The sequence below is a fragment of the Phalangium opilio genome, unplaced genomic scaffold, assembly GCF_054372755.1.
Source record: "Phalangium opilio isolate 3A_F unplaced genomic scaffold, DU_Popi_V2 ptg000042l_1, whole genome shotgun sequence".
NCBI lineage: Eukaryota > Metazoa > Arthropoda > Arachnida > Opiliones > Phalangiidae > Phalangium > Phalangium opilio.
In genome coordinates, this window is record NW_028324166.1 from 2,976,351 (window position 1) to 2,986,472 (window position 10,122).

Genomic DNA, 10,122 nt, shown 5'->3' on the forward strand with positions numbered 1-10,122 from the left:
TGTTGGTGTAATAAAAAATATTTATTACTAATTTAAATATTAAAATATACGCAATGCAATTTCACTCCAAAATTTGGGCTCTAAATTAAATAAATGAGAGTTTCATTCCTCATTGTACAAAATAAACGGCCTAAAATACTTAAAAGGCAAAAAGTATCAAGCCAACCATTATAAAACCGGCACCAAGCAAACCGTATAAATCAGGAACCGTTTTAAACATCCCTACTTGAAATACGAAAGAAACCATCAGATCTAACACTGACCTAACCAAGGAAACTGGACCCGAATGGTACACCCTCATTGCTTTCGACATGAATAACTGTCCGAAATAGCCGCAAATCATCATGGTTGCAAGGCAAACGTTGTCTGCAGAAAATTTTGGTAAATGCCAATCTTTAACACTTTGATTTAAAGAACTAAAAAGCAGTATTGCCGCAGCGGCGACGAAAGTGTAGTGAAACACCTGTACGTATTCGTTAACGCCTTTGGTACTTCTGGTTAATACGTAGACGAAAGATATTAAAACAGCGCCACCTAGGGCTTCCAACGATCCTCGTATTTGATTTTTTTCATTTACCAAGGCTGTATCGTTACTTTTAAACGCATCCCAATTTTCTTTTCCCGTGATTAAAACAACTCCAACGCAAGAGAAGATCATGCCTAGGACTCTACGACGCGGAAATGGTTCTTTCAATAACCACCAGGCTAAACCAGCGGTGAATAGTGTCGAGGTGAAAAGGATGACTGTGGCTTCCGAAAGAGGAATATAGCTGACAGAGTTGAATGTAAGGTATATGGCCGGAGCCACTAGAACTCCTCGTACGATAAATATCCATCGAGCTTTGGCAACATTTCCGCAAATAGTGACACGATTAAGAAGCTCCCATATCCTGTTATCTGCAAAAAATTATTTAGTCATCAATAGTTTTCACTGTTGAGGCTAGAGACAATTGCCGCCATCTCTCGGCTTTAAAGTGATGTACAATGTGTTGAAATACATTGATTTCTTTTGCTTGGAATCTATAGGCTAATTAATATCCATTCTAATATGTAATATCCGATTGAATTTATGAGGAAAAAGGCTTACAACTTTGATAAACCGTCAGCTTCGCCCTCATGGCGTCGAGTTCAGGGTGGGAAATAAGGATTTTTTAAACTGGCCATTGGGCCAGCGACCCCTCTGGCCTGGAATAAATAAACTGGTCATTTGCCCTGTGCCACCGCCTTATTTCCCACGCTGGTCGAGTTCTTGACCTTTTACGCTGTCTGCTACAGCTTGAGGTTTAAGCCGTTCTAGAAACTGTTAAACAAGTCATGACTTTGACGTTCAGGCATCTCTTAACTGAACATTGAGAGCAAACTTTCTAATAATTTCAAGAAAATATGACATATTTCCCAACCCTAAGCCTTTGCTAACGAACTCTTATATTTTGAGTAACTTTGTTCATGTACTCATTTGGCTTCGGCGGGAATCGCGACGCAGATCGCGAGCTACGTCGATGTCACGTGATTTTTAAGTTCAAATAAATTACGCGTGGCGTCAGGGGTAATGTAATCTTTACCTCCCCCCCCCTTTAATTCAAGCAGAAAGGCTCAGAAAATGGACTGTTAAAAATTAAGTAGAAGAAATCTATGTACTCCTGGTGTTATGTATTTAAACCTAATACTTAATTTAACGAAATTTAAGTTAAATTCTCAGTGAGAATGTTTTTAAATGAGAATGATGAAAACTAACCTTTAGGTAAATTTTCGCTATTTTCGATGATGAACTGAAATGGATTTTGGCGAAAGAGGAAGGCACTGGCTAAAGATAATGCAATGCACGCGACGAACCTTAGAAAGGCCAACTGAATTGTGTACATGCTGATGTTCTTGGATAGATGCTTGGATAGGGCTGTCGTTACACCAAACATAAGACCCGACATAGCAGCGTAAAACAAGCCAAACTTAGGATCCTCGGGAAGTTTGGAAATTACTTTATAGAATTCCTTGAAACTGGATGTCAATTCGGTCGAACGTCTGTCTCCATTTCCGTCTGGAGTCTCAGGTTCTGGAGGAGGATCGTCCTCACCAATAGGGATTATTGCTTCTTCATCTTAAACAAAAAGTAATAAACTTGAATAAGCTAATTGAAATTCACTTTTATGGTGTAGGCAAGAAGTGATATCTAGTTTGTTAGGGAGAAGGTATTAAATCGCAACATTTGTAGCTTTATCGCCAGTCCAAACGTAGCCTGTCCGGAGTTAATCCCCCGCCTCTAAATTACAAAAAGTATCTCATTGGTTCTTGAAAGCTCGCGTCAGCGCAACGCGAATGACGAAAATTACTAGTATTTTTCCGACTGAGGAGAGTGTAGCGAAATAGCCCGGCCTCCTTTTACGTCCCCCTTGTATTTTGAAAGGGGACTGGGACTATGGCATACTACTAAGGCATCTTATACCTTCTCCCTAATAAACTAGATATCACTTCTTCGTGTAGGTATTTGAAGGTCATAATTCTCAATAAAGGTCATTAGTTTATATAAGATAATGTTCCAAAAGTATGACACTTCTTACACTTAGTAACTCTAGAGACTAGCTTAGAGCTAGTTAGAAGTTGCGAAAATCATTTCTCTGTTTGCAATTTTCGAAATTGTCTATAGTATCCTACGGATGACACCTTAAATTTAAGTAATAAACTAAAGACAATTGTAATTTAATAATGGGGTCATTCGTAAAATACTCTAATCATAACTTGTAAACAATGGATAGCTAACTGTATCATAAGTTTTTAAGATATGTTCCATAAGTTTATCACTGGTTACTGAGCGCTTGTCATGAAGTGAATGAAGTAGGTCATAGATTCGAGGTAAAGCGACGCCTGGTGAGTCGCTGTCAAAGGCTTAGTACAGACTAAATAGGAAGACGGACTTCAAAACCGCGTGTAGTACATTCTCGCTTGTCGTTCTCGTACTAGCTAGAGCTGCAATTAAGTCTCTAGCATTACGAAGTATAGGTATTGTCATACTTAAGGAACATCTTATAAACTTATGGCATAATATAGTTAGTACTTAAATTAAGTTTTAGATAATTTTTAAATATAGTAGTATTTGAAATAATTCTGACTAACAAATCCCGAAATAAATTATAACTTACCATTATTTGTATTGGTACTGGCACAATCCAGTGTGATTTCGTCCTCGTCCTCATTTACCAACTTCTTATATTCAACTCTGCTATTGACTGTCATTGTTGTTTCAGTTTCACTGCCGTAAGACTTGGCCGCGGTAAAGAAATGTACGTTCGATTCCGCCATGTACTTAACTTACAAAGTTAACCGGTAAATAAAGAAAAAATCGAAATAAATTAAACAGGATAATTTACTCAGCTTAATTGGTTAGCGTCAGTAAACACAACGTCGTTCTTTTTTCGTTTAATTTCAGCTGTGTCAACATCCACCGCGCTTGGTACAATGCAACAGCGTTGTTGCGGTATTTCAATTTACAACTCGTATAATGGATTAAAGTTAGAATAGACAAAGCTGTGAGAATGATAAGCAGCATTTTTTATTTTTATCAAATTAGAGTTGACCAATTTCAGTCTAAGGTAAATTTTTTTTTCAGTAATATTTTTGGCCTAAAAAAGGCAGCAGCCTTGTTGCGGTATTTCAATTTACAATGCCAGTAATGGGTTAGAGTTAGACCAAGAAGTGATATCTAGTTTATTAGGGAGAAGGTATAAGATGCCTAAATATTCGCGCGCCATAGTCCCAGTCCCCCTTTCAAAATGCAAGGAGGGACGTAAAAGGAGGCCGGGCTATTTCGCCTCTCCTCAGTCGGAAAATACGTAATTTTTGTCATTCACGTCGCGCTGACCTGTTTTTTTAAGAAGCAGTGAGATGCTGGTTGTAATTTAGAGTCGGGGATTAACTCGGGACCTACTATAAAGCTGGAAATGTGTCGAATTTATATCTTCTTCCTAATAAACTATCTATCACTTCTTGGTTAGAACTAGCGTAGACAAAGCTGTGGGAATGAAAAATACTAGGACTAAAAGTGTTTTATTTTATCAAATTACAGTTGACCAATTTCAACCTAAGGTGCAATTTATTTTTTTTTAGTATTAATTTCTTTTTCTTCTTAAACCAGAGGAAATAGTAGTAGAAACTACAAATAAACAAAATATATATCATTGTACTTTTTTATTTAAAAAAGTTTATCGAATATTTTCTTTCCCTCCTCGATGAGGATGTCTTTGCCTTTATCGGAAGCTTTATAACACTTGCCACTCTTACAAAGACCCGGGTCGATAAAAACGTTACCAGCGATCTGAAATATTGTGTTATTTTTAGATTAGTATCAATGGCATCAAGAACCCATGCATTCCTTCTACTAGGAATCTTCAACAGGTTATTTTCTGGGAATTTCTGATTGAATTAAAGGGGTGGAGGTGTAAAAACCGTCACTTCTGACGTCACACATAATGTATTTGAATTTAGAAACCACATGGTATTGACGTAGCTAGCGACATATGAGCGTCGAACACGATTGTAAAGACACTCTCTTCGCGTGATCTGAACGAGTAAACCTAGGGTCGACGGCTGTCTTAGCCAATGAAACGGAAGGAAGGAGGAGCAGGCGGTTTAACATGGTTTTTAAGCCCTTCCCCTTATCTTCAATCAGATATTAGTATGGAGTCTAGGGCTTCTTGAAGATTCCAAGTGTAAGAAACCTATGTATTCCTAACTTCATCTATAGAAGAAATAATATTGACTCTTACATTTATGGTTCCTCCACATGGTACACCTTCTTTCACTCCAACTGTCGTTGAGGATTTCTCATCGGATCCAATGCATGTTGCGCTACACCAAGAATCGTGCTGTTCGAAAGCAAAATGTTAAGAAATTACTTTGAAATCTTTAGCGATGTTTCAATGTGAATTCCAAACGAAACTCACACGAATTTTCTTCAAATCCTTTTGTTTTTTCGAGCATGTTTCGATGTCATCGATGCTATGACAATCTCCACCCAAGCATTTCTGTAGTACATTTAATACAAAAATTATGTATGAAAAAATGGTGATCAGTCAGTGGATAGTGGAATTTGGACGTATTGACGGTTAACTCCGCGTGCCTTTGTTAATAGTACTTACATAATCTGGAGCGCATCTAGTTCCATCTTCAATGTTTTGTGGGAAACCCAATGGTTTTTTGATGTCAATGCCGACAATGCTAAAAGGTGTCCAGCTTTTCCAAACCGAAAAGCACATGTATTGGCAGGCTTCAAGAGGTCCCTGGAAAAGAAAATGCGCATCTTTACTGTCAACCGAGTAGTCAATGCCTATGATGTTAATGTTATATCACAGGCTCCGACTAATCCCACTGAAATCTCTCTTTACAGGCATATTCAACTAAGATGACCATTAAGCAAGTCTCGTCTGTGGTTTAGTTTAAACAAATACCATTAGAACCTCCCATAATCGAGGGGTGGAGTTGACTGGCCCTCTAAGTTTAGCAAAGGCTACTTTTAGCTACGCCCTCGACGTTAACGAGTTCTGATTGTTTCCTGCCTTTAGGATGGTGAAATTGGTGTGTAGAAGGTCAGCCAGAATGTTAGGGGGGCCACGGGGGCCCAGATTTGCTTTAACGTAACGCAGGGATACTTACAACTTGGACAAGGAAAGCAGTGACGTTTTTCTCCTTGGGATATTTCTCTTGGCATACTGCGGCATATTTCTGACTTTCAGTTGGCTTCGGCGTTGTGGAATCTTGCCCTTTAAACGAAATATATAAAGCCTCGTCAAAGCCGAAGAACTTCGAACAATTTCAACATTTTCTTTACGTTACAAAGTATTTATTATCTTACCATAAACGACAGCCGCGAAAAGAACAACCAGAGTTATACAATATTGAACCATTTTGAAGGAAAGTGGAGCACCTAACTTCAACGATTGAATCTCTAGCTTATATACCCAAAAATTAGACATATCTGATGAAGATGGATGCTTTTGGTGATTGGAATTAGGCTTGACATTAATTTTAATCAAACTGACAAGCCGTCAAAAATGTTTAATTGAATGCAAATACTGACTTACGTGGACAAGTGCGTTTTTAAAGGGATGGTAGATAATTTTAATTTTAATTGAAACACTTTTATTCGAATTTGATATAAAAAGAAAACTATCGTTTTATAAGTCGGGAGGAAATAGAGTACGGTGTTTGACCACCTGGTCTGGTCATCTTAGATGGAACATTGATGGGTATGTGGACAACAAATAAAACGACTTTGGTTGACTGGTAAAGTTGAAGCCCCATCTATCCTCTTTGCTGTCCACATATCGGATATGCCTCCATAAAGAAGACGACATTACTGCCTTTTGGCGACATCTCGAATTGAAAAAGAACTGTGAAACAATCCCAGTCGAGAGCTTTGGATATTTAACTTCAGAAGACACACCCTTGTGACGTCATCAAGTCATCAACTACGTGGGCTCGTCTGTTTTTCTGTTTTCAAAGGTATTTTCGATTTACCCAAAACCAGAAGCTAATAATTATATGTGAAAGCTTACGAGACTCAGTTTTAAAATTTTAAACCTTGAAAACCAAATGTTAGTCGAAATAATACGTTACTATCCCTTTAAATAAATCTCTTCCATCTGTAATCAAATTTTATCATCACGTTTTCATACGTGTTCTTAAATGGAAATAATTATTTAAGCCATTTTTTTAAAAAGTTTATTTATATAAAAGTTTTTAATTTAATTTTTCATCTGAGAAATAGTTTGTTCGATCCAATCTTTAAAATATCCTAGGTTCATATAAACCCCGGGAAAACCCTGTTTGGCGCATTTGTAATCGAGTGAGACCATTCCAATGGCAGTCCATTTATCATCCTGATTCATCATCACGGCTCCTCCAGCGTCACCCTAATTCGTTAATATCTTTGTGAACACGTATTTCTTAAAACACTTTGATTAAAATTTGTTCGTACCAATCCAGCAAGACTTTCGTTATTTAGTTGCAACCCAGCGCAAATGAATTGTTCCGAAATGCCTTTTGGATAAGTTAGTGGTGAAAATTTGGAGTAAGTCTCTTCACACCATGTATGGGATACCATTGGTATTCGTTCAGTCGCAGTGTTACCTAAATTGGCAAGTTTATTTCGTAAGTATCTGAGTTAATTTGTGATTGCGTGATTAGAAACATATAGTTAAAGCAAGGACAAATGAGGAAAGATGGATAGTAAATGATGACGTGTGGTTGAACCAATCCCGTGCGGGCTCTGGCTAGCAGACACCTCTTAACATACCGGGGCAGTAGTCAGCGTTTTTAGTACCAATTAAATGGTAATTACTTTTAATTAAGAGGTCATTTATTTTTTTAATATTTTCCCTTCTATTTTCTCAAAAAAAAAGAGAAGAAAAATACCGTTTTTTAAGGTATCTAGTTTATTAGGGAGAAGGTATAAATTCGCCACATTTCCAGCTTTATCTCCAGTCCAAACGTAGGTCCGGAGTTAATCTCCGCCTCTAAATTACAACCAGCATCTCATTAGTTCTTGAAAACACGTCAGATCGACGCGAATGACGAAAATTACAGTCATATTTCCGACTGAGGAGAGGCGAAATAGCCCGGCCTCCTTTTACGTCCCGCCTTGTATTTTGAAAGGGGGACTGGGACTATGGCGTGCGAATACTTAGGCATCCTATACGTTCTCCCTAATAAACTCGATATCACTTCTTGCTATAATGTTATGTTGTCTGAACTTCTCCTTTAACAAGATTTTTACACAAAATTGCTAAAGTGGCTCTCAATCATTCGTAATCAAACCAGCTCAGAGGGGAACTTACCAATAATATTAGCGCTAACTCCAGCGAGCTTCCCCAGCTCAAATTTAGTTGAAGGTAAGCATATAGGTCTTAGATTATCATTATCCGTTATTGCAATCTTCAATTTTAAAACCGAAATATCGTTGTACCTCGTCCATGGTTTGAACTCGTTGTGTACAATAGTCTCGGACACTTCGACAACCAAATTATTGCTAAATCTCACAAATGAAGGAAACCTGTTTGAAAATATAAGTATTTTTGTTATCGTACAGTAGAGTTATGACGTTTTCCGTTAGATTTTTGCATGGAGTGATAACTAGGATGCCTTAAGACAAGACAAATAAAATTAGGCAGCTTCGTTTCGAAGAATTTTACTCCATGGTGACAAAAACCTACCAGTCAACAGCAAATGTTAGATCATGTTAAATGTTTCAAATGTACCTTTTTCCAGTAACGATCATCTGCGCTGTTGTTATAACGTGTTGGTTATCTATCAGGATACCACTTTGCATAAAGTGATGTCCTTCTTTATCGTTATATAATCGGGCCTGAGTATAAAAAATTTAATATTTAACTGAACGCTTTAAAACCAAATTTTCAATATGGTCAATAAAACAAATTAACATATTGAAGTTTGGAAAATAACTAGACGGAAGTACAATGTGTTATGTAGGGGAGGAGCCTGTCTAATATAGCTCTACTGCGCATGCGTGAATTTCGTAGCGTTATAATTGCATTGGGAGATGATACGCCTAGTAGTTGCACGCTTATAGTGGCATTGCCCAATCACTACACCAGGAAATTGTAAGACTACTACTTCAAAATATAGTTCGAGACACTCCCCTTGATCGTACACGGAATTGAACAGTTTGACTTACAGCCCATGGCCAACTTGGTGCCTCGTCTCCTCGTTCGTTTTGTAACCCTTTACGTAAACCAGGTGTGTGGTTTTCACTTTTCAAATTCAAAATACCGCACTCTATATTTGAAAAAAAAATTATAACATATCGTTAATTAATTTGATCCCATAATATTTCAAGCACGAAACCCCTTACCTAATTTAGCATCTTGCGGATGAAAATGAGGTATATCTTGATTGACTTGAGTCAAAATTTCGTTAAACGAGCCATCACTGCTAGATGGGCAACACACTAACGGGAATTGGTGGTATTGTTCCCAGTAGCAAATAGGTGGATGATGTCCTCGGACGATTAAGTTAACAGCGGCGGAACATTCGACAATTTTTTCGCAATTTCCATTGAGATTTTCGTTGATGACGCATTTTGGCCATGTTTCTTCAGGATATTTTACAGACCATCCGTGACTCTTAGCTATTAGAATATCGATACAAAAATATAGTTTTGACAAAAATAAAATTCAAAACCACGTGATTTATTGTTCGCGAATGAATAACTATATGACTGTCTAGGAGAAAAAGCACCCGGAGTTTTACTCGTAGGAACATTTTTATTAGTTTTAAAGCCGCCATTTTAAAACTGTCTGAAAATCTAAGCCAAAACGTCATAAGGCCCGTCTAAAGGTTAAAGAAAACAAGTGTACTAAATACATGTGATATCGGAAAAAACGCTCAGAAGTTATTCCATAAAGAAAGTTTTAACACTTCTGGCCGCCATTTTTCAAGATGGCGGAGGATTGGAAAAATATTTCCTATTGCGTTCCAGCTATTTAAGTGTGGGCCAAATATCTCTGCAAATTTTCAGACTTCTTGGTAAAGCGGTTTGGGCTTGGCGTTGATTATCTGTCAATCAGGGCTTTGACTTGTACAGATATACATTTTAATAATAATAAAAAAAAGCCACTAGGCTAAGTCAATTTGGCAAAAAATTTTAATTAACCACAAGAAATACGTTTTCCTTTAAAATTAACCACTAGAAATACACTATTTCCTGTAAAATTTACTATGAGAAATACACTATTTTATGTAAAATTAACCAGGAGAAATACACTATTTTATGTAAAATTAACCAGGAGAAATACACAAATCCTATAAAATTTACCATGAGAAATACACTATCCTGTAAAATTAACCACAAGAAATACACTATCCTATAAAACTAACCACGAGAAATACACTATAATATAAAATTAACCACAAGAAATCTGGGAGCACGGCAGTGCTCCCAGCCAAGTCGAGCACTGACATCCTTTTCTCGAAGCAACTCGTGGCACTTTTAAGCCCACTGTAACTTCGTGACGGATACAGGTAAAAGTCTGAAATTTTGCTTGCCGCGAGGACTGTCAATCGTAGCTATAGTGTCCAAATTTCAAGTTCCTACCATATATACTTTTCGAAATA

The 10,122-nt window shown here is 37.3% G+C and overlaps 3 protein-coding genes across 3 annotated transcripts; all 3 read right to left on the bottom strand.

Moving 5' to 3' along the window:
- On the bottom strand, window positions 1-3,430 carry LOC149678337 (solute carrier family 35 member G1-like). Its single transcript, XM_089837126.1, has 3 exons — window positions 3,135-3,430; window positions 1,736-2,095; window positions 1-897 (listed from the first exon to the last, which is right to left on the bottom strand). Exons 1-3 carry the CDS (start codon window positions 3,292-3,294, stop codon window positions 140-142), a joined length of 1,278 nt encoding a protein of 425 aa, XP_089693252.1. The 5' UTR covers window positions 3,295-3,430; the 3' UTR covers window positions 1-139.
- A 675-nt stretch (window positions 3,431-4,105) lies between these two features.
- On the bottom strand, window positions 4,106-5,894 carry LOC149678338 (uncharacterized). Its single transcript, XM_089835844.1, has 6 exons — window positions 5,843-5,894; window positions 5,644-5,750; window positions 5,130-5,270; window positions 4,935-5,015; window positions 4,758-4,856; window positions 4,106-4,306 (listed from the first exon to the last, which is right to left on the bottom strand). Exons 1-6 carry the CDS (start codon window positions 5,892-5,894, stop codon window positions 4,184-4,186), a joined length of 603 nt encoding a protein of 200 aa, XP_089691970.1. The 3' UTR covers window positions 4,106-4,183.
- A 542-nt stretch (window positions 5,895-6,436) lies between these two features.
- Window positions 6,437-8,431, bottom strand: LOC149678339 (clotting factor B-like). The gene is made up of 5 exons (XM_089835845.1): window positions 8,396-8,431; window positions 8,247-8,353; window positions 7,827-8,041; window positions 6,968-7,119; window positions 6,437-6,902 (listed from the first exon to the last, which is right to left on the bottom strand). Exons 1-5 carry the CDS (start codon window positions 8,429-8,431, stop codon window positions 6,735-6,737), a joined length of 678 nt encoding a protein of 225 aa, XP_089691971.1. The 3' UTR covers window positions 6,437-6,734.
- Window positions 8,432-10,122: the final 1,691 nt, after the last annotated feature.

What these genes read in the sequence shown, in the direction of transcription:
- LOC149678339 (XM_089835845.1), bottom strand. Translation starts at nt 8,431, where the DNA reads ATGTTAATTTGTTTTATTGACCATATTGAAAATTTG. An exon ending in TTGACCATATTGAAAATTTG is followed by an intron (nt 8,354 to 8,395) that starts GTTTTAAAGCGT and finishes TTTTATACTCAG; the next exon opens with GCCCGATTATATAACGATAA. An exon ending in ACGAAAGTCTTGCTGGATTG is followed by an intron (nt 6,903 to 6,967) that starts GTACGAACAAAT and finishes TTAACGAATTAG; the next exon opens with GGTGACGCTGGAGGAGCCGT.
- LOC149678338 (XM_089835844.1), bottom strand. Translation starts at nt 5,894, where the DNA reads ATGGTTCAATATTGTATAACTCTGGTTGTTCTTTTCGCGGCTGTCGTT. An exon ending in CTGCTTTCCTTGTCCAAGTT is followed by an intron (nt 5,271 to 5,643) that starts GTAAGTATCCCT and finishes TTTCTTTTCCAG; the next exon opens with GGACCTCTTGAAGCCTGCCA. An exon ending in CATGTGGAGGAACCATAAAT is followed by an intron (nt 4,307 to 4,757) that starts GTAAGAGTCAAT and finishes ACAATATTTCAG; the next exon opens with ATCGCTGGTAACGTTTTTAT.
- LOC149678337 (XM_089837126.1), bottom strand. Translation starts at nt 3,294, where the DNA reads ATGGCGGAATCGAACGTACATTTCTTTACCGCGGCCAAGTCTTACGGC. An exon ending in CAGTACCAATACAAATAATG is followed by an intron (nt 2,096 to 3,134) that starts GTAAGTTATAAT and finishes TTTTTGTTTAAG; the next exon opens with ATGAAGAAGCAATAATCCCT. An exon ending in TAGCGAAAATTTACCTAAAG is followed by an intron (nt 898 to 1,735) that starts GTTAGTTTTCAT and finishes AATTTTTTGCAG; the next exon opens with ATAACAGGATATGGGAGCTT.